Source organism: Lolium perenne, chromosome 7 (genome assembly GCF_019359855.2).
Source record: "Lolium perenne isolate Kyuss_39 chromosome 7, Kyuss_2.0, whole genome shotgun sequence".
Lineage (NCBI taxonomy): Eukaryota > Viridiplantae > Streptophyta > Magnoliopsida > Poales > Poaceae > Lolium > Lolium perenne.
In genome coordinates, this window is record NC_067250.2 from 263,927,759 (window position 1) to 263,952,466 (window position 24,708).

General features: G+C 46.5%; 3 protein-coding genes across 3 annotated transcripts; 2 read left to right on the forward strand and 1 right to left on the reverse strand.

Moving 5' to 3' along the window:
• Positions 1-1,107: 1,107 nt before the first annotated feature.
• Positions 1,108-3,056, forward strand: LOC127315303 (galactoside 2-alpha-L-fucosyltransferase-like). Its single transcript, XM_071823523.1, has 2 exons — positions 1,108-1,355; positions 1,486-3,056. Exons 1-2 carry the CDS (start codon positions 1,172-1,174, stop codon positions 2,928-2,930), a joined length of 1,629 nt encoding a protein of 542 aa, XP_071679624.1. The 5' UTR covers positions 1,108-1,171; the 3' UTR covers positions 2,931-3,056.
• A 5,451-nt stretch (positions 3,057-8,507) lies between these two features.
• On the forward strand, positions 8,508-10,408 carry LOC127311782 (galactoside 2-alpha-L-fucosyltransferase-like). Its single transcript, XM_051342239.2, has 2 exons — positions 8,508-8,755; positions 8,886-10,408. Exons 1-2 carry the CDS (start codon positions 8,572-8,574, stop codon positions 10,328-10,330), a joined length of 1,629 nt encoding a protein of 542 aa, XP_051198199.2. The 5' UTR covers positions 8,508-8,571; the 3' UTR covers positions 10,331-10,408.
• A 7,997-nt stretch (positions 10,409-18,405) lies between these two features.
• On the reverse strand, positions 18,406-20,090 carry LOC127315302 (UDP-glycosyltransferase 85A5-like). The gene is made up of 2 exons (XM_051345804.1): positions 19,574-20,090; positions 18,406-19,411 (listed from the first exon to the last, which is right to left on the reverse strand). Exons 1-2 carry the CDS (start codon positions 20,088-20,090, stop codon positions 18,489-18,491), a joined length of 1,440 nt encoding a protein of 479 aa, XP_051201764.1. The 3' UTR covers positions 18,406-18,488.
• Between the last annotated feature and the right edge of the window lie 4,618 nt (positions 20,091-24,708).

Genomic DNA, 24,708 nt, shown 5'->3' on the forward strand with positions numbered 1-24,708 from the left:
AGCTCTAGCGGTGACGGTGGAGGGGAGGGGAGAGAAAAGCCGAAAAAGAAGCTGCCGGAGGAAGGTGATTCAACCTCAATCCCCAAGAAATAATGGAGAGAGCACCCAAATCCTTAATAGAGAACCCAGAGCGAAGCTAACTGGTTAGCCTGGGAATAGCTGTGGCAGTAGAATTGAGAACATTAATGTCATCAACATATACCAACAAGTAAATGGTGACATCCTGGTGCCGAAGGATGAACAAATTTGTGTCATCCACAGAAGGTGAGAATCCCAAGACACCAAGAACTGAGCTAAGACGAGCATACCATGTACGAGGAGCATTTTTTGATCCATATAGTGACGTGACAAGTTTAAAGTAATGACTAGGTTTATCAGAATCAACAAAATCAAGAGGTTGCCTCATATATACCTCTTCGTATAAATAGCCATTGAAGAATGCATTCTGAATATGAAGTTGATGAAGATACCAACGATGAGAGAGAGCCCTGGCAAGCAATAGTCAAATAGTAGCTGACTTGACCGCAGGTCTTCACTGAAAAAAAAAAACATTAGTGCCTCTCGAGGTGGAGGGCTGTTGGCCCGGTATCCTTCACCTTCGAAGCAAATTCACTGTACATTTTCCGATGCAGTAATTAATGCATCTACGGTCGCATCCGATTATACCAGTCAACATGAGACTTCGCTGTGGGAGCTTTTGTAAACAACTCAAGTCGTTGGTGCGCATCCATCGATCAGGCCATATAACAACTGATCCACTACAACTTAAGTGAGGAGACAAATTAGCCAGCCCAATCGGCCCAATTGGCCAACTAGTCAGCAGCAGCTAGCAGTGCACGGTTTAACCAGCATAAGAACATGGCAACTTGCAGTTTCTTCTATCTTGCTAGTTGCGCTTAATTCGTGACCATGAGTTGATGACGCCAAAGTAGTCAAGGAGCCAAATGCATGGCTTGTAGTATCCTTGACAAAGTCAATGCAGCATCAGCATTCTCAAGTAAAGATCCTGACATATCTACACTCGATCGGGTATTAGACGTTTATATAAACCAGAGACGGCCATAGCTAGGAGGAAGTGTACAAGTGAAGTACAGAGATGGACACCGGTGGTAGCAGGGAGGAGCCGTACTGGTTGGGGATTAGAGAGTCCTTGCCGTTCACAGGTAATAGGATGAAGAAGGCGTCCAGTGCCAAGGTCAGACGATGGAGCTCGGTGCGGAATGCCGTGGTGGTGGCCTTGGTCATGACCGTGACAATGCCACCCATCCTCTTCATCTACAGTGGTCACCTTGATCTCGATGAGCCGGCCGTGTGGATACAATCCACAGTGGCCGGCTTAGGAGCTCGACGACGAGGTAATTTCAATTTGTGGTCAATGTTTTTTTTTGAACATAATGTGGTTACTGTTTTTTGGTTCACGTCGACGTCGGTGAACTAGCATGTAGTAGTAGTAGTTTATGTGCCTAAAGTTGGGCTCCATTTCAGTTGGAGAACAAAAGAAATACGAGCTTTTGGGTGGTCTGCTACCTCCAGGATTGGACGACCAGTCCTGCGACAGCCGATACCAGTCAGTGCACTACCGCAAGAACATGACGCGCTCGCCCACGCCGTATCTCGTCATGCGGCTGCGGCAGCGGGAGATTCTGCAGCGGCGGTGCGGCCCAGGCACCGAACCATACACGAGAGCCTCGCAACGGCTGAGATCCGGGCAAAAAAACGTGGACGCCGTCGACGGCTGCAGCTACCTGGTGTTGCTGTCTCACCGGGGCCTCGGCAACCGGATCCTCGCCACAGTCTCGGCATTCCTCTACGCCATGCTCACCGACCGCGTGCTGCTCGTCGACCGCGGGAAGGCCCTCGGCAAGCTCTTCTGCGAGCCTTTCCCAGGCACGACGTGGCTGCTGCCGCTCGACTTCCCGCTGGAGGGCTACAAGGACCTGGGCGAGGAGGCGGCGGAGAGCTACGAGAACGTGACACTGGGCAACAACACCGGCCCGGCGTCAGAGCACCGCTTCGTGTACATCCACCTCGACCACGCCGCCAGGGCGGCGAACAGGCTCGCGTACTGCGACGACCACCTGCAGTTCCTCCACCGGGTGCAGTGGGTGTTCCTGCGGACGGACAGCTACATCGCGCCGAGCTTGTTCCTCAACCCGGTGCACCAGAAGGAGCTGGACCGGATGTTCCCCCGCAAGGACTCCGTGTTCTACGTCCTCTCGCGCTACCTCCTCCACCCGACGAACGGAGTCTGGCGCATGGTCACACGGTTCTACGATTCTTACCTCAAGGACGCCGACGAGCGGCTGGGCATTCAGATCAGGGTCTGGGACGGCGACAGGCCGTTCCAGCACATCCTGGACCAGATCCTCGCTTGCACCGCGCAGGAGCATCTTCTGCCGGCGCCGGGGGTGGTGGCGAGCGCCGGAGGAGCGTTTGCAGGTGCGCGTGGGCGATCGAAGGCCGTCCTCACCACGGGCCTGAACGGGTGGTACCACGACAGCATCCAGGAGATGTATCGGCGGTCGCCACCCGCTAGCGGCGAGGTGGTCAGCGTGCACAGCCACGAGGAGCACCAGCGCTTCTTCCAGGTGGAGCACGACATGAAGGCGCTGGCCGAGATGTACCTGCTGAGCATGACGGACCAGATCGTCACCACTGGCTGGTCGACGTTCGGGTACGTCGGCGCCGCGCTTGGCGGGCTCACGCCCTACATCATGATGAAGCCGAAGAACCGGGTTGTGCCCAACCCGCCCTGCGTACGGTCCATGTCCATGGAGCCGTTCAATCATGGGCCACCGTACTTCGAATGCACCAGGAAAGAATACCATAAAGTCTTCCACACCGGTAATACGGTGCCCCATCTTCAGTCTTGCGAAGACAGACCTTGGGGAGTGAAACTCACTGAGCCCATGGCCTACAAGGAGGCGTAGTCGACATTTGGGTTTGTACACCTAGATTACTAATGTTTTGCAGCTAGCTAGTGGAGAGGAAACTGAGTTTGTCTATCACTAACTTGTCACAATAATTTGGATAAATCTCATACGCTCTTTTCATTAGCAAGCCTTTGTATTTCCATTCTTTTTTTTGCGAATACAACTTGTATTACTCAAATATCAGATATTACATCTCTTTGGCATATGCTCGACAAACCCTCTGGGCTAGAGGCAAGCCATACAACCGTTCTTGAGCTAGTTCTAACATTATTTGCTAAGTAATGACTACTATTATTCTAACATCGCTTAAGCCCCATACTAAGGCGAACAAATTCCGAGTTAAGCCCCATCCCACTTAAGGGTAATGTGGTTGCGCGGTTAAATTGGTTTGGGTGAATATTTAGGTGCCAATTGTTTTGAAACATCCTTTTTCTTCCCTTTCCTTGAACATCCATTTTTACGAAGATCTTTACTTTCATAAAATCACACTTGGGCAAGACCAAAATCTCCCAAGGTTTTCAAAACATTTGACAAACATTTCCGAGGGGTTCCCAACCTAAGGTTTTATTTTCTTGAACAAGGGCTACAATAAAGGCATAATGCTAATCATCATACAACTAAGGAGAGGGTAAAGGTATCAAAAGAGTCCCTCATACTTGGGAATTTCCAAGTATACATAGCACATGATGAATAGAAGCAACTTCAAAAGTAATGCAAGTGTCAAAGAAGTGTAATAGTGCACATAGCAAATAGTATGTAGACATGAGATCAAAAGATGGCTTGCCTTGAGCGGCTACTTATCCCTGATCTTCTTAAAATTCTTCAAAACCTTTCTCTCCTTCAAATCCAACAACGCTCGAATCTATCGCCACGAATTAAATAGAACACACAAGGAATACAATTACGACACAAACTTTACCACAATACAACAATCAAATAAAAACACAAGGTTTCAGTGAGTTGGGTTTTGGATTTGCAAAATTATAGAAAGTGGTTTCACAACATCGGAATAATTAAAACTTAAGTTATAGGTTTTTAAAACCAATCCTATACATGGATTCAAAATAACTTTGCATGACAACAATCTTTGAGCAACAACCATAAGAGAATGGTTCTACACAAGGGTACTATTGAACTGATCTAACAAATTTCATTTGGCAGATTTTTGACAAACTTATGATGTTTAAAACAAAATTTTATTTCAGGTTACACATAGAGCAAGATTTATTAGCCAATAATTCTAGAAAAATCATAAAAAATATGGGACCAGTGGCATATGAAAGGTATTTAAAATTATAAACTACTGTAGTTGGTTTCAGCTCATTTTGGTGTGTAGATTTTGAGGTATTCAAGTTTGAAGTTCTCTGATTCAAAGAAAGAATAAAAGCTTTTCCTAAAGAAAAACTAGGCGGGCCCAACTTTAAAAGGCCGACCGAAATAGGAGTGGGCCGGCCCAGCAGCGTGTCCAGGTGCTTGGGGAAAATATTAGAAACCTGACTACATGCCCCACACGTCATTGTCAGACTCAAAACTAAAGGGGCATACAGTCGTTGGATCATGATCTAAAGGCCCAAGTGAGGCAACGTTACTTAAACTGACAATGACTCAAAACTAAAGAGGTATACAATCACGGAGGTGCACGGGTCCAGGGCTTCGCCATTGGCCAGCTGGGCAGTGGCCGGATGAGTGTGTGCTGGCGTGCGCTAAGATTGCTCATAGTGGGAGTAACATAGCTAGTAACATCACATATTTCAAGATGTTTTAGCGACATGGCATATCAATAAATGAATAAAGAGAGTGGGGTGGTAACTACCTATGTTATCATAACATCACACACCCTTAGGCAAGATGACATAATAAATAACACAATGCATGATACCACATAAAGTTACTATCCACTATGAAGGTAGTAACTTAGACTAGTAACATGACATATGTTAGTAGTCTAAGTTACTCCCCACTATGACCAGCCTAAGTTTTGGGAGGGATTCCAAGTGCGGAAACGGGCGGGAGAAGGAGGGAGGTCCACCTTGAAGAAATGCCACGCCAAGGCTGACGTTGCTGGGGCGCTTCGGGTGGCGAGCTGCTGACGTCCGGGGGCTGGCGTCATCAATGGAGGGGCACTGCACGTTCGTGCGAGGTTGCTAGCGTCCTGGAACGGGCCGTGCGTGCTGACTGCTGAGACGTGGCCATGGGGTCTTGGTTCTGGTCGAGCACGGTTGGGTCGTTCTCGGACGCGGGTGCGTGCTTTGCTGTTGGTCTGGGTCGTGTGTGAGGTGCTAGGTCGAATGGGTGGGCTAGCACGGTCTGGTTTGGTTGTTCGGCTCATGCGGCGCGATGTGGTCGTGGTGACTGCGTCCAAGTGAGTAGGTGATGTGGTGCGTGTGGTGCGCGGAAGAAATGTTCAGGGTGAGGCGTGTGTGCGGGTTCAGGTCAAGAGAGTAAGGACGGTACGAGCCAGGACAGGGTGCATACGAGGAAAATTTTAGCTCAAAACTTGGCATGTTCATCTCCTTCTCCCTCTAAATTTTGTTGCCAAAAACAAAGTGTCAAGGGTGTGAAAGATTGTTCAGATTAGAGGGAAGGGTGTGAGGTAGATGTGTGGTTAAAGAGCAGGGTTTTGGATTGGAAAAGAATATGCCAAAATTTGCCCAAAAGTGGCTTTGATAAGGATTTAAAATTGAATACGCATTTCCCTTAGTGTTTTACGTATGTCAAGGGTGTGGTGCAAAGGTCCACAAGATTGGAGGTTTTTCTTGAAATAGATTGGCCAACAAATTGATGTGATTTTTTTCAAATTTTGTTGAGAGAAAAATAGTGTTCGAAAGTTGATATTTTTGAAAATAACCAGACTGGTTCTTGGGCATGAAATGACAAAACCACCATTCCTAGCATTTAGTGAAAAGGGAAAATAAGAGAAACATACTTTTATGAAAATTATTTTTCAAAAACTAATGAGGTATTTGTTCCTCATACTCTTTTCTTGATATCATAAACCAAAATCCATTTTTTTTAGAAATAAGTTTTAGAACCAAGGAGAGAGATAGTTTCAAGTGATTAAGTGAAGGAGGAAACCAAATTTTAAATAGGAAAATAGAAGTTGTGATGATAAGTGAAGAAATATTATCTTGAAACCCTTATAGGTCATAGAGACATTTGGTCTTGTTTTCAGAAAGAGGATTTCAAAATAGAGTTGGAGTGGGAAACTTGGCATGCAAGGTTTTTCTTTAAAAAAAGTACATAAGATCATGGTGATTTGGTTAGTGCAATCATGCCAAGAAGATAGCTGTTGGTCGGGAGAAAACTTCAGGGTCTAAGTGAGATTTACTCGCAAGAGTTTTGGTAGAGCTATGGTCCTATAGTTTCAGACTAGATGTAGAAGATATTGAGGTGAGTTTTGTTCTGACTTTTATTAAGGTGAAGATCCTCTTTGGTTCATTTGTTTTTAGAGCACACAAAGATGTATTGGTAGATTGGGCGCCATATGCCCAGTAGACTAAAACCGCGCATAAGAAGTCACATAAAGTCATATACTAATCAAACAAGCTTATCAATAACAACTATTCAAGCATACAAATAATAATTGTTGACCAAGTGCTCAAAGATGATCATGTCATGATAGGATTGAAAGCATTTTTTTTTTAAAAAAACTAAAGCTTTTGTGGGGTTTCCAAGGATATATTAGAGACGAAAACATATCCTTTCTTAAAGTTTTGCAAAGGTGTTTGAAATTCTCTTATCAAAGCTTGCAAAACAGTGTTTTGTAAATATTGGGTTCCTTTGTGTTTTTAGATCCGTATAGGTTTTATAAATACTTATTTTTGGGAAAAAACATTTTATAAAGTGGATCTTGGCTATTTGTTTTGGAGAGATTAAAAACACTTGGAATAAAAGAGGCTGCCAAGATCAGATGGTTGGCAAATGATTTTGTAGCACTATTATGGACATGGTCACAAGGGTGCAAGGATTGTGTTGTTTCACAAATTGGTTCATCAATCAAGCAAATTCATACAATCATACCAAACATAACACTAATATATGAAAAGTTACTTTACCTACTAAACACAAAAAGTTTTTGCTAGCTCTCATTTTTTGTAATTCTAAACTCTAATTTAAAAATGGTTACAAAAGTTGGGCTGTTACAAGCGCCGAAAGGCCCACCTCAAGCCGCCTCACCTTCACCCGCAGAGAAAATGGAACGGGGCACACCCCTGCCCCTGACCCAGATCGGGCCCAAACAAGCTTATATCAGGTTCAAGCTGGAGCTGTGTGCCGCCCCGCCGTCTACCGTCGGCTGTCCTCTGCCGCCCCACAGCACCCCGGCTACCCCGCCACCGCCCGGTCACCGCCGAGCCTCCGCCGCCCTAGACCCACTGCCGCCTGCACGGGACACCCTGCGCCTCACGCGCAGGTATAGTAGAGGCTAGTCCGCTGCCGCCGGAACCGCACGAGCTTTGCCCGACAGCCAGCTCTAGCGGTGACGGTGGAGGGGAGGGGAGAGAAAAGCCGAAAAAGAAGCTGCCGGAGGAAGGTGATTCAACCTCAATCCCCAAGAAATAATGGAGAGAGCACCCAAATCCTTAATAGAGAACCCAGAGCGAAGCTAACTGGTTAGCCTGGGAATAGCTGTGGCAGTAGAATTGAGAACATTAATGTCATCAACATATACCAACAAGTAAATGGTGACATCCTGGTGCCGAAGGATGAACAAATTTGTGTCATCCACAGAAGGTGAGAATCCCAAGACACCAAGAACTGAGCTAAGACGAGCATACCATGTACGAGGAGCATTTTTTGATCCATATAGTGACGTGACAAGTTTAAAGTAATGACTAGGTTTATCAGAATCAACAAAATCAAGAGGTTGCCTCATATATACCTCTTCGTATAAATAGCCATTGAAGAATGCATTCTGAATATGAAGTTGATGAAGATACCAACGATGAGAGAGAGCCCTGGCAAGCAATAGTCAAATAGTAGCTGACTTGACCGCAGGTCTTCACTGAAAAAAAAAAACATTAGTGCCTCTCGAGGTGGAGGGCTGTTGGCCCGGTATCCTTCACCTTCGAAGCAAATTCACTGTACATTTTCCGATGCGGTAATTAATGCATCTACGGTCGCATCCGATTATACCAGTCAACATGAGACTTCGCTGTGGGAGCTTTTGTAAACAACTCAAGTCGTTGGTGCGCATCCATCGATCAGGCCATATAACAACTGATCCACTACAACTTAAGTGAGGAGACAAATTAGCCAGCCCAATCGGCCCAATTGGCCAACTAGTCAGCAGCAGCTAGCAGTGCACGGTTTAACCAGCATAAGAACATGGCAACTTGCAGTTTCTTCTATCTTGCTAGTTGCGCTTAATTCGTGACCATGAGTTGATGACGCCAAAGTAGTCAAGGAGCCAAATGCATGGCTTGTAGTATCCTTGACAAAGTCAATGCAGCATCAGCATTCTCAAGTAAAGATCCTGACATATCTACACTCGATCGGGTATTAGACGTTTATATAAACCAGAGACGGCCATAGCTAGGAGGAAGTGTACAAGTGAAGTACAGAGATGGACACCGGTGGTAGCAGGGAGGAGCCGTACTGGTTGGGGATTAGAGAGTCCTTGCCGTTCACAGGTAATAGGATGAAGAAGGCGTCCAGTGCCAAGGTCAGACGATGGAGCTCGGTGCGGAATGCCGTGGTGGTGGCCTTGGTCATGACCGTGACAATGCCACCCATCCTCTTCATCTACAGTGGTCACCTTGATCTCGATGAGCCGGCCGTGTGGATACAATCCACAGTGGCCGGCTTAGGAGCTCGACGACGAGGTAATTTCAATTTGTGGTCAATGTTTTTTTTTGAACATAATGTGGTTACTGTTTTTTGGTTCACGTCGACGTCGGTGAACTAGCATGTAGTAGTAGTAGTTTATGTGCCTAAAGTTGGGCTCCATTTCAGTTGGAGAACAAAAGAAATACGAGCTTTTGGGTGGTCTGCTACCTCCAGGATTGGACGACCAGTCCTGCGACAGCCGATACCAGTCAGTGCACTACCGCAAGAACATGACGCGCTCGCCCACGCCGTATCTCGTCATGCGGCTGCGGCAGCGGGAGATTCTGCAGCGGCGGTGCGGCCCAGGCACCGAACCATACACGAGAGCCTCGCAACGGCTGAGATCCGGGCAAAAAAACGTGGACGCCGTCGACGGCTGCAGCTACCTGGTGTTGCTGTCTCACCGGGGCCTCGGCAACCGGATCCTCGCCACAGTCTCGGCATTCCTCTACGCCATGCTCACCGACCGCGTGCTGCTCGTCGACCGCGGGAAGGCCCTAGGCAAGCTCTTCTGCGAGCCTTTCCCAGGCACGACGTGGCTGCTGCCGCTCGACTTCCCGCTGGAGGGCTACAAGGACCTGGGCGAGGAGGCGGCGGAGAGCTACGAGAACGTGACACTGGGCAACAACACCGGCCCGGCGTCAGAGCACCGCTTCGTGTACATCCACCTCGACCACGCCGCCAGGGCGGCGAACAGGCTCGCGTACTGCGACGACCACCTGCAGTTCCTCCACCGGGTGCAGTGGGTGTTCCTGCGGACGGACAGCTACATCGCGCCGAGCTTGTTCCTCAACCCGGTGCACCAGAAGGAGCTGGACCGGATGTTCCCCCGCAAGGACTCCGTGTTCTACGTCCTCTCGCGCTACCTCCTCCACCCGACGAACGGAGTCTGGCGCATGGTCACACGGTTCTACGATTCTTACCTCAAGGACGCCGACGAGCGGCTGGGCATTCAGATCAGGGTCTGGGACGGCGACAGGCCGTTCCAGCACATCCTGGACCAGATCCTCGCATGCACCGCGCAGGAGCATCTTCTGCCGGCGCCGGGGGTGGTGGCGAGCGCCGGAGGAGCGTTTGCAGGTGCGCGTGGGCGATCGAAGGCCGTCCTCACCACGGGCCTGAACGGGTGGTACCACGACAGCATCCAGGAGATGTATCGGCGGTCGCCACCCGCTAGCGGCGAGGTGGTCAGCGTGCACAGCCACGAGGAGCACCAGCGCTTCTTCCAGGTGGAGCACGACATGAAGGCGCTGGCCGAGATGTACCTGCTGAGCATGACGGACCAGATCGTCACCACTGGCTGGTCGACGTTCGGGTACGTCGGCGCCGCGCTTGGCGGGCTCACGCCCTACATCATGATGAAGCCGAAGAACCGGGTTGCGCCCAACCCGCCCTGCGTACGGTCCATGTCCATGGAGCCGTGCAATCATGGGCCGCCGTACTTCGAATGCACCAGGAAAGAATACCATAAAGTCTTCCACACCGGTAATACGGTGCCCCATCTTCAGTCTTGCGAAGACATACCTTGGGGAGTGAAACTCACTGAGCCCATGGCCTACAAGGAGGCGTAGTCGACATTTGGGTTTGTACACCTAGATTACTAATGTTTTGCAGCTAGCTAGTGGAGAGGAAACTGAGTTTGTCTATCACTAACTTGTCACAATAATTTGGATAAATCACGCTCTTTTCATTAGCAAGCCTTTGTATTTCCATTCTTTTTTTTTGCGAATACAACTTGTATTACTCAAATATCAGATATTACATCTCTTTGGCATATGCTCGACAAACCCTCTGGGCTAGAGGCAAGCCATACAGCCGTTCTTGAGCTAGTTCTAGCATTATTTGCTAAGTAATGACTACTATTATTCTGACATCGCTTAACATGAGTAATACAAGCCTGACGAACCTTCAACAATGCTTTGATTTCTTCAATCACCATGGCGTGAGCTGAACGATCAGTATCACTATTCTTGATCATACTAACCATCTCCAAACAATCCGTTTCAATGATAAGGGGTTTATTGCACCAATGTGAAACCAAGGATATGCCCTCTTTGAGCACATAAAGTTCAGCGCCTAAGGGGTCTTTGCAAGCTAATAATTTCCGACATGAGGACAGAATAATCTCGCCTTGATGGTCGCGTACCAGTATTCCGGCTCTTGCATCTCCATTAGGGCCAAATGATCCATCTGTGTTTAGTTTCTCCCATCCATCCGGAGGAGGAACGCACCTAGGCCCGGTGATCACATGTTTGTCCTTCTCCCCAGCTCCTCGAGAGCCCAATATAAACTTGCCTTTAGATATATCCTCGGTCGTATGATACTTTATCATTAGTATGGACTCCATGTAGCTAATAAGAAATCTCTTTGACACATCAAGCGGTGGTGGTTTTTTATCATGTATTATCTCATTCCGAATATGCCATGATCTCCATAACGTCATTAACACCTTATTTCCGATGTCCTTCATTTGGTTTGCTAGGAAATTTACCAGCCAATCTCTTCCACATATAGGACACTGATCAGTAGTTTCTAAATTTCTCTTTTGTTTATTCCTCCATCTCAGCAAAGAGTCATTTGCAAGTTTCCATGCAAAATGTTGTACTTTAGGCGGCACATCCGATTTCCACACCAAACCCGATATAGCGCGAGTACCATTCGGCACAGAGCTACTGGCCTAATGAGAGGGGCGCAAAGACTCCTCCATAGTGAACAACCCATGTTTAGTTGGAGCCCATGCTTGCTGGTCGTTCATGTGCACTAGTGATGGCTTTATTTTCATGATTTCAGTGATGTCCGATGGCATAAAATATTGAGTTGGGTGATCCAACTTCCAATTACCATGCTGGTCTATCAGCTCCGAGACAAAGCGCAGCCTACGCCTCCTCTTCTCCGAAACTGGTCGATACGAGTAAGCTCTCGGAATCCACGCATCACGCCAAATTCTGATTCTTTGACCATTTCCTATTCTCCATATTAAGCCTTTTTTCAAAAGGTCGAGGCCATGAGAGATAGCTTGTGATTGTGCTCCGGTGATGGCGCCAGACTATCTTGTTGGCAGTTGTTGTGGAAGCGGTTGGGAAATTTCAAGAGAAAGGTGTGATGAGCACAGCGGCAAGTTTTCCCTCAGCACGAAATAAAGGTTTAATCGACTAGTAGGAGAAAGGCGTGACTTCTGAAGGTGTTGCTTGCTGACTAGTGGCAGGGCGCACTACCGGCGTCAGCAAACGAGGAACCTGCACACAACACAACCAAAGTACTTTGCCCCAACTTGCGGTGAGGTTGTCAATCTCACCGGTTTGTTGAACACAAAGGATTAGACATATCGAGTGGAAAGAAAAGTTTGCAGAAAGTAAACATAACCGAATTGCAGTAGAATTTATCAGTGAAGGAAATAGGACCGGGGTCCACAGTTCACTAGAGGTGTCTCTCCATAAAGATAAATCAATAGCATGTTGGGTGAACAAATTACAACTGGACAATTGATAGAATATCGACCAATACATGACAAGATGATTACTATCAGATTTGATATGGGCATTACAATATAATACATAGACCGCAATCCAACCGCATCTTTTTTTCATTTTGAAATGGGGGTATACCACTGCTTCTGCATCATGACGATGCACACGGCCATTTATTAGAATATGGTTCGAAATAATATCGTTTACAACTCACGCATCACCGAGAATTGATACAAAAATCAACCATCGAAAACAACACATACTATGACTACACATCAACATAGCCTTCTAGTATGTCGCCAACCAGCCTGACACAATATATCCTGAGCGACCATCAGGAGTCGTGTGCATCCAGAAGCCATGGCATCTCGTTGCCCCTCCGGAGAGAGTAGGGCCCAAAGCTGGACCCAATGAGATACCAAATGGATAACCTGCAAGAAATGAAAATAGACTTTTTTATTAAAAATTATACTCCCTCCGTTCCTTTATATAGTGCCTATAGATTTTCGGCATTTTTTTTTCAGAATATAAGATTTTAACTTAGATTTTTTTCAATTACCCCTCCCCGTTCAGCTCCCAAATCGTTCAGCTCCCAAAAATTGTTATGGTAAGTTATAAAGATATGGATTTACCAAATTTTACGTTGATCTCAAATCGTTCAGCAAGGGGTATTGTGTAAAAAATACTCTTACGCTAATTTCCGTACCAAAAAACAATAGGCACTATAGAATGGAACAGAGGGAGTATCATTTTTGACCCTCCAAATAGACCAACATAAAGCATAAACCCAATCCGGATAAAAGCCTTAGATTGTATATGTACTCCATTTAATCAATTACCAAACATATTAGTAATATTGGTCGGAGGTGGAAGATCATAAGTGAAATTAACCGTACGCCATAAGAGCTTAGATAAAGGGCATTCAATAAAAAGGTATTGAATGGTCTCCTGTTCCCCACAGAAAACATATTTTGTACACCCATTCCAATGATGTTTAGCTAGATTGTCCTTAGTTAACAGAACCTTATTACTCAAAAACCACATGAAAATCTTAATATTAAGCGAAATTTTAACCTTACAGAGATACTTTCTTAGAAAAGGTGTATGGTCACACATAAGATCTTCAGACATCGACTTCACCGTAAACAAACCATTAGATGTCAAATTCAAAACAAAATGATTGTCCTCTTCATTCAGATTTACCATCATGAGTTTCCGACATAATTGTAACCATGAAGTCCATTTGTTACCACTCAACACCCTTCGAAATGTAATATTCAGCGGTGCTTGGGCTAACACTTGTGCAACTGTGACATTCTTATGGTGTACAATATTATACAAGGATGGATACTGTTGAGCCAAAGAAGTACTTCCTAACCAGGTATATTCTCAGAAGCGGATACTCATACCATTACCCACTTTGAAAAACCACCAGAAAAAACTCCTGTTTGACCCCATCAATCCTTTCCATAATGGGGAATCGGTAGGCCTATCTTGCACCTCCGATAACGTCTTCTATCTTAGGAATTTATTATATATGTAGCAATTCTTGCCACACCCCGTCTTCATTAAGAATTTTAAAGAGCCATTTACTCAATAAGCAATTGTTTTTGATTTCGAGAACCTCAATACCTAAGCCCCCTTGATCTTTGGGTCGACAAATAATGTTCATTTGTAAGTTGGTAGTTTCTTTTGTTTTCGTCGGATTACCAAAAGAACCTAGATCTACAGAATTCCAAATGTTTTCTTACCCCAACGTGTATTATCAGGGAAGACAACATAAACATCGGTAACCTAGTTAATACTGAATTAATAAGGACTAACCTATCACCATAGGATAGTAACTTCCCTTTCTAGCATCCTAACTCTCAAACCGTGTTTCTACCGGATACCAATCCGAATTCCTGACTTTTTTTTGTAATGGATTGGAATACCCAAGTATCTAAAGGGGAGTTGTCCAACATCACATACAAAGATCTTCTTATATTGGTCGTCGTCCTCCTTTGCCTTTCCAAAATAAAAAATCTCGCTTTTATGAAAGTTAATCTTAAGCCTCGGTAACTCTTCAAAAGAGGCACAAAATTAATTTCATATTAACTGCTTTGTTAAGGTCATGTTCCAAAAAAAGGATAGTATCATCAGCGTACTGTAGTATAGAGAGTCCTCCCTCAACTGGAATTAACCATCGGCTCGCGCCTCGGTCAACGTGATACTAGCCGTTGGGACTGCCACGTATGTCCTCTTGATGATTCGCGCCGACTGACATGCGTCGATTGGCTTACATCGACTGGCTTACGCCGAGTGGTTTCCCCCAACTGACATACGCCAACTGACCAACGTCGAATGGCCCACGCCGATTGGACAACTCCGACTGGCTCATTTCGACTAAGGATTGGTGTCCTGTTTATTTCTTCTGTTTCAGGAGCTTGCTGCCGATTCACCTCGACCCAACGCCAAGCCTCTTCGTGCCTTGTTGCCTCAAGATCGCGCAGAATCCACGACGCGCTCTGGGACTACTGATGGGGATATTCCCAAGGGGGTACACCATTAGTCTCACTCGCCGCATGAGAGAAGGCTCAAGAAGGGGTCCAGTTGGCTAGGGCAACTAGGCCTAGAACCCTGAAGCGACTGGGCTAAAACCCCGGAGGTGGCGACTGGACTAGAGGCCCGGGCGACTGAAGCATAGCTTCCTTGGGCGCGGGATAACGAATCCCGACCTTATAGCAAGTGATATGATTCAGACTTATCCGCTTGTAAACCCTAGATCGGGGTGCCTATATAAACCCCCGAGCTAAACCCTAGAAGACACACAATCTGAGATCGCATCTCACCACCATTGCTCTCGGCAATAAGCCGACTGAGCCCCCCATTGTATTCTGCACTGAACAATAGATCTAGCAGGACGTAGGCCTTTTACTCTCCTGAGGGGCTGAACCTGGGTAAAATCTTGCGTCTTGTGCACCTCACTCCGCAGATGGCTACGTCACCTTGTCACCACATCAACGAAGTGTTGCACCCTGTAGCATCTCTCGTGGTCACATCCACGACAGAACACCATCGGCACACGGTGTTATAAAAGAACATTGTCATCACAATTATCTTCGATTACAAGTACGACTCGCCCGATAGAGGTCAAGGACATCATAATTAATTACAAAGCAAGCATCGCACCATGTGCATGAATATTCGATGTCTTCTTGAAATTTGCTTCAGTACCTGCCTTCATTCCGGTGACTATAATCGAAGCTGGGCGCCTTGCAACGGGGTAATATTGGTGAAGCTCCACGTCGGCTTTAGCAATTAATTCCAAATCAAGCGTTGGATAACGAGCTAGCACGAAGGCAAATGCAAGCTATGCTCCAGCGAGAAGTTCCTTGCGTATCAGAGCATGAACTCTGACAGGATTCTTGAATCTAGCCATCAAAGCCAACAGAGTTGAAGGGGCTAGATCGAGAGGAGGCATGGTTTTCCACACCATGGCTAGTTTTGCATGGCATTTATCAAAGAAACCACGCACCTGCTCAACCCGATACTTAAACTTGGCCACAATTGCAGCTTTTGACCTATTGGTCCATATTTTGCTCTGTGGAGTGTGTTCAAATCAGTGAATGTCGAAGAGAAAGGAAAATCAAGTTATAAAAAAGAGAGAGAATCAGAAGAGCTTAAAGGAGAAAAAACATCAATGACTTACAATTTAGGCTTTTAGTGGCTTTCTGCAGCTCGTCTAAAGCATATTAATGGTCTGACCCACACCCCACACTTAGCAATGGCGCACCAAGCATAGGTGCGCGCACCTATGCTTGGTGCGCCATTGCTAAGTGTAGGGTGATGGTATAGATATGGGTAGGAGCTACTAGTGGCGCACCACATATAGGTGTGCCACAAGTAAATTCCCACCACACACACCCCCTTCCCCCTGTGGATCACCTTTTAGGTTTTGAAAAAAATAAAAGAAATGGATAGAAATTTCAAATATAAAATCATTCAAGATTCCCATGTATTATGTCACCTAGTTTTAATAAGAATTAAGAAATATGAATTTTGACATTTTTTGAAAAATTGCGTCATGTATCGGTAAAACGGGATTTCTGGTTGCATACTACCTCCGGGTGAAAATCTTTTTATATCAAAATGTATCTACGCGAAATTTCCTATCCGAATTCAAAGACCTTTGGTCGTTTAGCCAAAAATTGGATTCACCAAACTCAAAACAGAAATAGGACTTTTTTCAGGTTTTACTTTTCGGGCAGAAATTTCAAAAAAAGGAAAAAAATATATCAGTGGTGCACCCATGCATTGGTGCGCCACTGGTAAGTTCCCGCCCACGGAATTTGAAATGTGGCCCTTATCCCCACTCTCCTCCTTCTCCTCCTCTACTACTACTCCACTTCCTCCTCTACTCCTCCTCCGACTTCTTCCCCCTCCTCCTCCTCCTCCTCATCCTCCTCCTCCTCCTCCTCCTCCACATCCTCCTCTACTCCGGCCAACTCCTCCACTCCGACGTCCTCCACATCCTTCTCTTCCACTCCCCTCCTCCACCTTCTCCAACTCCGGCCACCACCTCCTCCTCCACTCCTCCTCCTCACCTTCTTCTTCTCCTCCTCCACTCCTCCTCCTCCCCATCCTCCTCCTCCTCCTCCATCTTCTCCAACTCCGACCACCTCCTCCTCCTTCTACTCCACTCCTCCTCACCTCCTTCTTCTCCTCCACTCCTCCTTCTCCTCCTCCTCCTCCTCCTCATCCTCCATCCTCACCGACGGCTACATCCTCATCGACGCCTAGGATATGAGCATGAACATGAACATGAGAAATAATTCAGACGATAAAAATGAGCAAAAAAACTCAAAAAAATGTGCCAAATCTAGATCCAGATTTCAAAATTTAGCAGTGGCGCACCTACTTTTAGTCTAGTGGCGCACCTCTCACTTTTAGCAGTGGTGCACCATGGAGCTAGTAGTGGCGCACTACATGGTGCGCCAGTACTAAGCCAGATAGCAATGGCGCACCACTGGTCCTCCACTACTAAGAGTTAGCAGTGGTTCTTTTTCTAGTAGTGAGGTAGGGAGGGCGCCATTCCTCATCCTACCAAGGGCCTGGCCCCTAGTCTTGTCCGTGTTCTTATCTTCCTTTTTTTCTGTCTCTTACTCAACACGCATGGACGGATCCAGAGAAAACCACTGCCTCGTTGTTGTGCTACATGTAGAGTAGCCAAGCTTCAGCCATCGCCTCCACGGTGCCGCCCTGTGCCCCCGGGGAGGGGGACATCTCCGACTTGGCGAGGTAGTGCATAGTCTCCTGCTTGTCACGCAACTTTCATGCCGCTCGACGGCCGCCACTTTCTCCCATGCAATGCTCGGACGAACTGTCCTACAAAGGCTGACGGCCGGAGGTGCAACTACGATGAATTTTTTTATATTACAGTTAAAAATGCAAAACTAAACTCTACATTTTTTTGGAAGAATTCATTCATAATAAACACTCGGCTATGGGGACGAGTTGCAAAGGCTGCGGGGCGAAACTGCATGTTGAGTGTGCGAGTGCTACCATCGGTCAACACCGGTGCTGAAACGAGCAACCGACGGTGCTGCAAGGGCCTCCCGGAGACCGTAGAAAAATGCTAAAATGATGCTACAATAGTATAATTTGTTGCTTCAATTGTTCTATGATTCTGCTACTTGAGTATAATTTTTTTGTTGTAGGCTTCCGGCGAGGTCTCTGGCAATGTCTGTGATGAGGTCGATTTTGGTACAATAGAACAAAATGCTGCAATGGTACAATGGTAAGCTTTGCTACAATTGTTATGCTGTGTTGCTACTTTAATTAGTACAAAAATCTTGATACAAGGTTTCCAATGAGGTACCCGACAAGTCTCTGCGGAGTACGGTGCTCCGACAAAGTTTTTTGTTTTTGACACAATGTTTATGGCTAAGTACGGTTTCCAGCGAGGTCCGCGCCCAACGGGTTTTTTTCTTTTTATTTTTTGTCAAAGCACTTTACTTCAATGAAACAAAATCGGAATTTTTTTTGCTGCGACGAAGCAAAATCAGAATTTGGCTGAAAGTGAACACGTGTAAGGCAGGTGTTGGGTGCGAATTATACTCTGCAGAATCCACTGTCCAATTCTTAATGTAATTTAATAATCCGCAGCAACACACACGGGTATCGTCTATTTTTTTATTAGCTTCGGATTCAGAGTCATCCAGCCGATCACTGATGACAATATTATTCGGAAAGTCTGATTAAAGCACACTAGAGCAGGCTATCATGAGGCGGTAGCCTTGATGTTGATCGCCTTCACCATCTGCTGCATGTTGTCGTGCGACGTGCCATCGGCACAAACGGCTTCCTCTCCCTTCGCCTTCCACATCTCGGCGCTTCCCCTGACACCGTTCTCCCCCTGCATCACCTCCCTCACACGGCGGGCAACCTGCTTCCTCCTCACCTCGTCGTCTAGCCGCGTGCCGACGCGCCACACCTCGCAGGCGTACTTGCTGTTCGTGTACTGGTCCGCGAACCCCGGCCAGCACACCATCGGCACGCCCGCGGCGATGCTCTCGCACGTCGAGTTCCAGCCGTTGTGCGTCAGGAAGCAGCCCACCGCACGGTGGCGCAGGACGTGTTCCTGCGCGCACCACGTGGTCAGGCGGCACCGACCGGACACCTCCGACAGGAAATCCGGTGGCAGTCCGGCAAGGACGTCGCTGTCCCTCACCGCCCACAGGAACGGGTAGCCTGCCGTGGCGAGGCCCCACGCGAACTCGGCCATCTGCTCAGGCGTCAGCACCGCGTGGCTGCCAAAGTTGACGTACACCACGGAGTTGGGTTCCTGGGCGTCTAGCCATGGAACAAATTCGGTGTCCTTCTTCCACAGGTTTAGGCTTGTGGAGTCGCCGGCGGTAGCGTCATTGTTGATGTGATGGTGGCGGAGGAGGGAACCCAAGGGGCCAATAGTATACACGTGCGGGTACTCGGCACGGAGGGCGGAGAGGACGTCAGATTCGAGTTCATCGAAGGTGTTGAGGATGACGGCCCCGGCCTTTGCGAGGTTGCGGGTCTCCGATTCGTTGAAGCGGAGGCCGAAGCTGTCGGGGTCATCAGTTCTACGAAGGAAGCCCGAGATGTCGCCCAGTTTTATCGGTGGCATGCCAGGGATCCAGTCGATGATGGCTTCGAGCTCGGTCTCATCTGCAGAGATGTCTTGAATTAATAGCGTAGTGTCCAAACATATCGGTACTACGGTATTTTTCCGAAGTAGTGGCAATTGCAGAAACATCTCGAATTACGAATTTTTCATTTTCATAATATATATCTACGGATTTAAGACAAAGGAATGCGACAAGTGAATACCTTTGACAGGGAAATAACCTTTGTCCCTGAGCTCCGGGAGCTTCATGTGTCCCATGAGAGCGCCTGCGCTGCATCCCCAGAGCGACATACTCTGGAGGCCCAGCTCACGCGCCACGTCCAGCGCGAAGCTCATCATAAACGTCGGCACCACGCATGTCACAGGCGGCACACCGGCGGTGCAGTTCAGCCGCGCGATGAGCTCTCTGAGCGGCGCAGCGCAGCGCTGGCTAACGGCCATGGACAGGCTCAGCCCGTAGTCATGAGCGCCCCGCTCCTCCGCAGACAAGCCATCGGGTATCGTCTCGAACCGGAAGCCGTCGCGGCCGCGCAAAGCCTCGGCGCCCTCGGTGGCCGCCACGCGCTGGTGGTTGTGCTCCGTGTTCACGAAAGTCACGTACACGCCCTGCTGGTACAGCAGCTTCGCGAGCTGCAGTGCCGGGTTAATGTTGCCGGGGCATGGGTACGGCACCACCACGGCGTGAGGCCTCGCCCTTTGCATCATCCTTTCCATGTCCATCCCACACGGTTAACAGGAACAACTGCAAAATGTATGTAGTACGATGTGTGTTAGGGACAACCTTTGCGTGGTCTCTCATGCCTTTTATATAGAAAATGGCTCGAGGCTTTAAGCGATGTTATCTCACTAGATGGGTCTAGAAATCTAATTTTGGCTTTTAATTAGCTAGTTTCTAACTTTCTATGGTTGCTATGACACGTTGGCCACATATATAAGAAGACAATCTAATTATTTGTCAGTTCCTGTATGTACCAGGTGTCATACCAATCACACAAACAAGATATTTAAAGGCCAGCCATATAAACATAGAAATCTGACAAATAAAATAGTTGTTGTTATTTCATCAGATTCCATGCATGTACATTTCACTTTTAGTTAGTTCGTTTACACCCTTGCGGTAGCTCTTTGGATCCGTACTTAAAAACAAATAACATCAACGGTTTCTACACGTATACACTCGGCTATAGATAGTGTGTTTCTATGTTTGCTATGACATGTTGGCCACATACATAAAATGACATCACGTTTCATCAATGCACATTTCCCCTTTTAATTAGGTGCATTTGGATTCACACTTAAAAGCAAGTAACCTCAACAGTACCTATGTGTAAGTTGGCTTTAATTACCTTGTTTATATGTTTGCTATGACTTGTTGGCAATATGAATAAGACAATCTATCTACTCATCATTTGTGTACTAGCTGCCATAGGAAGTATACAAACAAGTTTAATAAACACAATATACATGCATAAAAATTTGTAAGCACATTCAGTAGTTGTTGCTTCATGATATTACGTGTATAGACATTTCAGTGTTAGCTGGCTTGTGTACACAATTGTGATGCCACATTGCATCCATATAAATAACGTGTTCCATCTATGCACATTTTTCCTTTTAATTACATGCATTTTGGATTCATACTTAAAAGCAAGTAACCTACAATATTTATGCGTATACACTTGGCTTTTAATTAGCTTGTTCATATGTTTTCTATGACACGTTGGCAACATGCATAAGAAGGCAATATAACTACTCATCATGTGTGTATTAGATGTCATAAGAAGCATAGTTTAGAAACGCTCGCGTTGCTCCCAAGGGGCGGCTAGGGCGAAACCCTAGAACCCCTCCAGCCTCCTTTCCCGCATTTCCCTGCCGCCGCTGAAGGAAGCCGGCAGGCAAAACCCCTCCCGGTAGATAGCGATGGCGGGCTCTCATCTCGGAGCATGACTGGTGACGGTGCGGGCCTCCTACAACTCGCTTGGTAGAATCTTTGGCTGAAGGTTCGAGGCAGACCTGGATAGCATGGCCCGTCCGGCGGAGATGAACGGCTCTGGAATTCTTAAGCCACCTTGGTGATAGCTATCGATACAATGGCGGCACGTCCGGTGATACGTGGGAGTCGGTACGGCTCAGCCCCTCATGTACACATGGTGCGGTGGTGGTGGCGGTGACCACTGGGATCGATCTCCAGTTTGCTTATTTGGAGCCAGCGGGCGGCGGCGTGGGGGCCTACCGATCTGACTAATATAGGAGGCGGTCCTTGACTTATTCTCGCGCCAAAGACAGTGTTCTACTTGATGTCGCCCCTAATTGATCTGCCAGTGAAGAGTTCCAAAAGCCTCTCTCGACGATCTTCATTGGGACAATGATGCCCGTAGATTGCTGGATCAGATGGGATTCGCTGATGTGCACCCATATTTTTGGCCGTGCGGCTTCAGGATGCAGTGAAGCGAAGCTTCTCTATCTGTTGCCATCATGGGGGACATGTCGGTTTTCGGTTTCCATGGAGAAGAGACTGGGAGAGAATGTTATGGCGGCTGAGGTGTGAGATCTTGTAATGGTTGATTGAGTCTTCATGGCGAAGATGACTCTCCTAGGTATTTCTTCACTTGCCGCAGCGACATTGTCAAGCAGGGGTGATAGCACCGGAGAAGTATAGTCTTATCTTTTAGGGTGAAAATCAAAGTATGGTTTTAATTATTTTATGCGTGGAAATTGCCTTGTTGAGGCTATTGTTTTGAGATGGTGGGCTTGCTCCATGATGAAAATCTATGGTCTGACCTTAATAATTGTGGCTAGCAATAACCTCGTTCATGGAATTGTTTTAGAAACACAGACTATGGGTGCTTCCTTGTCAGTGGTTCGTGTTGCAGCTACAAGGTTTTGATCATCATAGCGAGATCTTTTATTTTTATCTTTTATCATTTTTGTAGCGTGGTTGTGTGCATTTGTAATGTCTTGAGGGCACTTGGTTGATGCAGAGGTTGGGTGTAACTGGTATTATCACGATATTAATATATTAGTTTTGTATAAAAAATAAAATACATACAACAATGTTCCTTCAAGATTTGGCTTTTAATTAGCTTGTATCTATGGTTGCTATGACACGTTGGCCATATATATAAGAAGACAGTATAATTACTTGCCAATTTCCAGTATGTACCAGGTGTCATACTGATCATGAAAACAAGCTAATTAAAAACCATATGTACATACATAGAAATATGAAAAATACGTAGTTGTTGTTACTTGATTATATTCCAGGCATGTACATTTTGCTTTTAATAAGTTTATTTACATGCCTTCCATGACGCTTTGGATCCAACTTTAAAACAAACGATATCAACGTTTTCTACACTCTACACGTGTACACTCGGCTATAGATAGCTTGTTTCTATGTTTGCAATGGCACATTGGCCACATACCTCTAATAACAATCTACTTACTCACAAGTTTCAAGTAGGTAAAACGTGTCATAGCAAACATACAAACAAGACATTTAAAAGGCATATATATACAAACAATTTATATGATGATACCTTAGTAGTTGTTCCTTGTTACTTCATCATATTCCATTTGTGCACATTTTCGCTTTTAATTATCTGTCTTTTGGATTCATACTTAAAAGCAATTAACCTCTATAATATCTATGCGTGTACACTTGGATTTTAATTAGCTTGTTCATATGTTTTCTATGATATGATTGACAACATGCATAAGAAGACAATCTAACTACTCATCATGTGTGTATTAGGTTACAGTATAATGGAACCACCTAGAAGCCCTCTCAGCAATTTCAGGTCCTAAATCGTTGTATCGCACTTCCAAACGTTTCAGATTTCCCCACCGTCCCACCAAAGCCTCTTTTTACCATCCACCAACTGAGCGGAAGTGACGACCAGCCCGACACAAAAAGGACTGCTACTCCATGAATAGACCTGGGTGTTTTTTCATAAACCGGGCCATTGTAATGTGAACTACATGGTTGCAGTGGGCCTCCATATGAGCACAGTTCTCTTGTTTCATAAAGCATAGTTTAGAAACACTCGCGTTGCTCCCAAGAGGTGGCTCGGGTGAAACCCTAGCGCCCGCTCCGGCCCTCCTCGTAGCATCTCCCTACCACCGTCGTAGGAAGCCCGCGGGCAAAGCCCTTCCCGGTATACAGCGGTGGCGGGCTATAATCTTTGAGCATGACTGACGAGGGGGGGGGGGGGGGGGCTCCTCCTACTGGCATGGTCCGGCTGGAGATTCGCGGCAGCCCTTGATGGCATGGCTCGTCTGACGGAGATGGACGAACCAAGACTTCTTAAGCGACCATGGAGATCGCTATGGATGCAAGGGTGGCACGGCACCTGATATATGGGAGTCGATAAGGCTCAGCCCCTCATATCCACGTGGTGCGGATAGTGGTGGCGGTGCCTGCTAGGATTGATCTCCGGTTTGTTGTTGACAGCCGGCGGGCGGCGGCGTGGTGGGTTGTTGATCTGCCTAATAAAGGAAGCAGCACTTGATTTCTTCTCGTGCCAAGATAATGGTCTGCTTGATGGCACCCCTCATTGATTTGCCAGTGAAGAATTCCAGAAGGCTCCTTCGACGATCTTCACTGCGAGACTAATGCCCGTGGATTGCTGGATTGGATGGGATTTAGTCGTGTGCACCCATATTTCTGTTTGTGCGGCTTCAAGATGCAGTGACACGAAGCTTCACTATATGTTGCCATCATAGGACATGTCGGTTTTCGATTTCCATGGAGAAGAGAGTGGCGGCCAATGTTATGACGGCTGAGGTATGAGATCTAGTAATGGTTGACTGAGTCTTCATGCTGAAGAGGACTTTCCTAGGCATTCTTCACTTCCAGCAGCAAGTAGAGACATTGGCAAGCAGGGGTGATAGCACCGGAGAAGTATTGTTTTAATTGTTTTATGCCTGGGAATTGCCTTGTTGAGGGCATTGTTTTGAGATAGTGGGCTTGCTCCATGATAAAAATCTATGATCTGATATTAATTGGTTCTAGCTAGTAATGATCTTGTTAAAGACATTGTTTTAAGAAGTCAGACTCTATATGTTGTCTTGGCAGTGGTTCATGTTGTAGATACAATGTTTTGATCATCGTAGCAGGATCTTTTATTTTATCCTTTTTTGTAGTACGGTTGTGTGCATCTGTAATGTCTTTAGGGCATTTCATTTTTGCAGAGGCTGGATGTAACTGGTATCATCGCAATATTAATATATTTGTTTTGTAGAAAAAACAAAATACATACAATTATGTTTCTTCAAGACCTGGCTTTTAATTAGCTTGTATCCCTGGTTGCTATGACACGTTGGCCACAAATATAAG

Excerpts from the sequence above, each read along its gene's own strand:
- LOC127315303 (XM_071823523.1), top strand. The coding sequence starts at position 1,172 with ATGAAGAAGGCGTCCAGTGCCAAGGTCAGACGATGGAGCTCGGTGCGG. Across the intron at positions 1,356-1,485 it reads CTTAGGAGCTCGACGACGAG|TTGGAGAACAAAAGAAATAC; the intron begins GTAATTTCAATT and ends GCTCCATTTCAG.
- LOC127311782 (XM_051342239.2), top strand. The coding sequence starts at position 8,572 with ATGAAGAAGGCGTCCAGTGCCAAGGTCAGACGATGGAGCTCGGTGCGG. Across the intron at positions 8,756-8,885 it reads CTTAGGAGCTCGACGACGAG|TTGGAGAACAAAAGAAATAC; the intron begins GTAATTTCAATT and ends GCTCCATTTCAG.
- LOC127315302 (XM_051345804.1), bottom strand. The coding sequence starts at position 20,090 with ATGGACATGGAAAGGATGATGCAAAGGGCGAGGCCTCACGCCGTGGTG. Across the intron at positions 19,412-19,573 it reads AGGTTATTTCCCTGTCAAAG|ATGAGACCGAGCTCGAAGCC; the intron begins GTATTCACTTGT and ends ACATCTCTGCAG.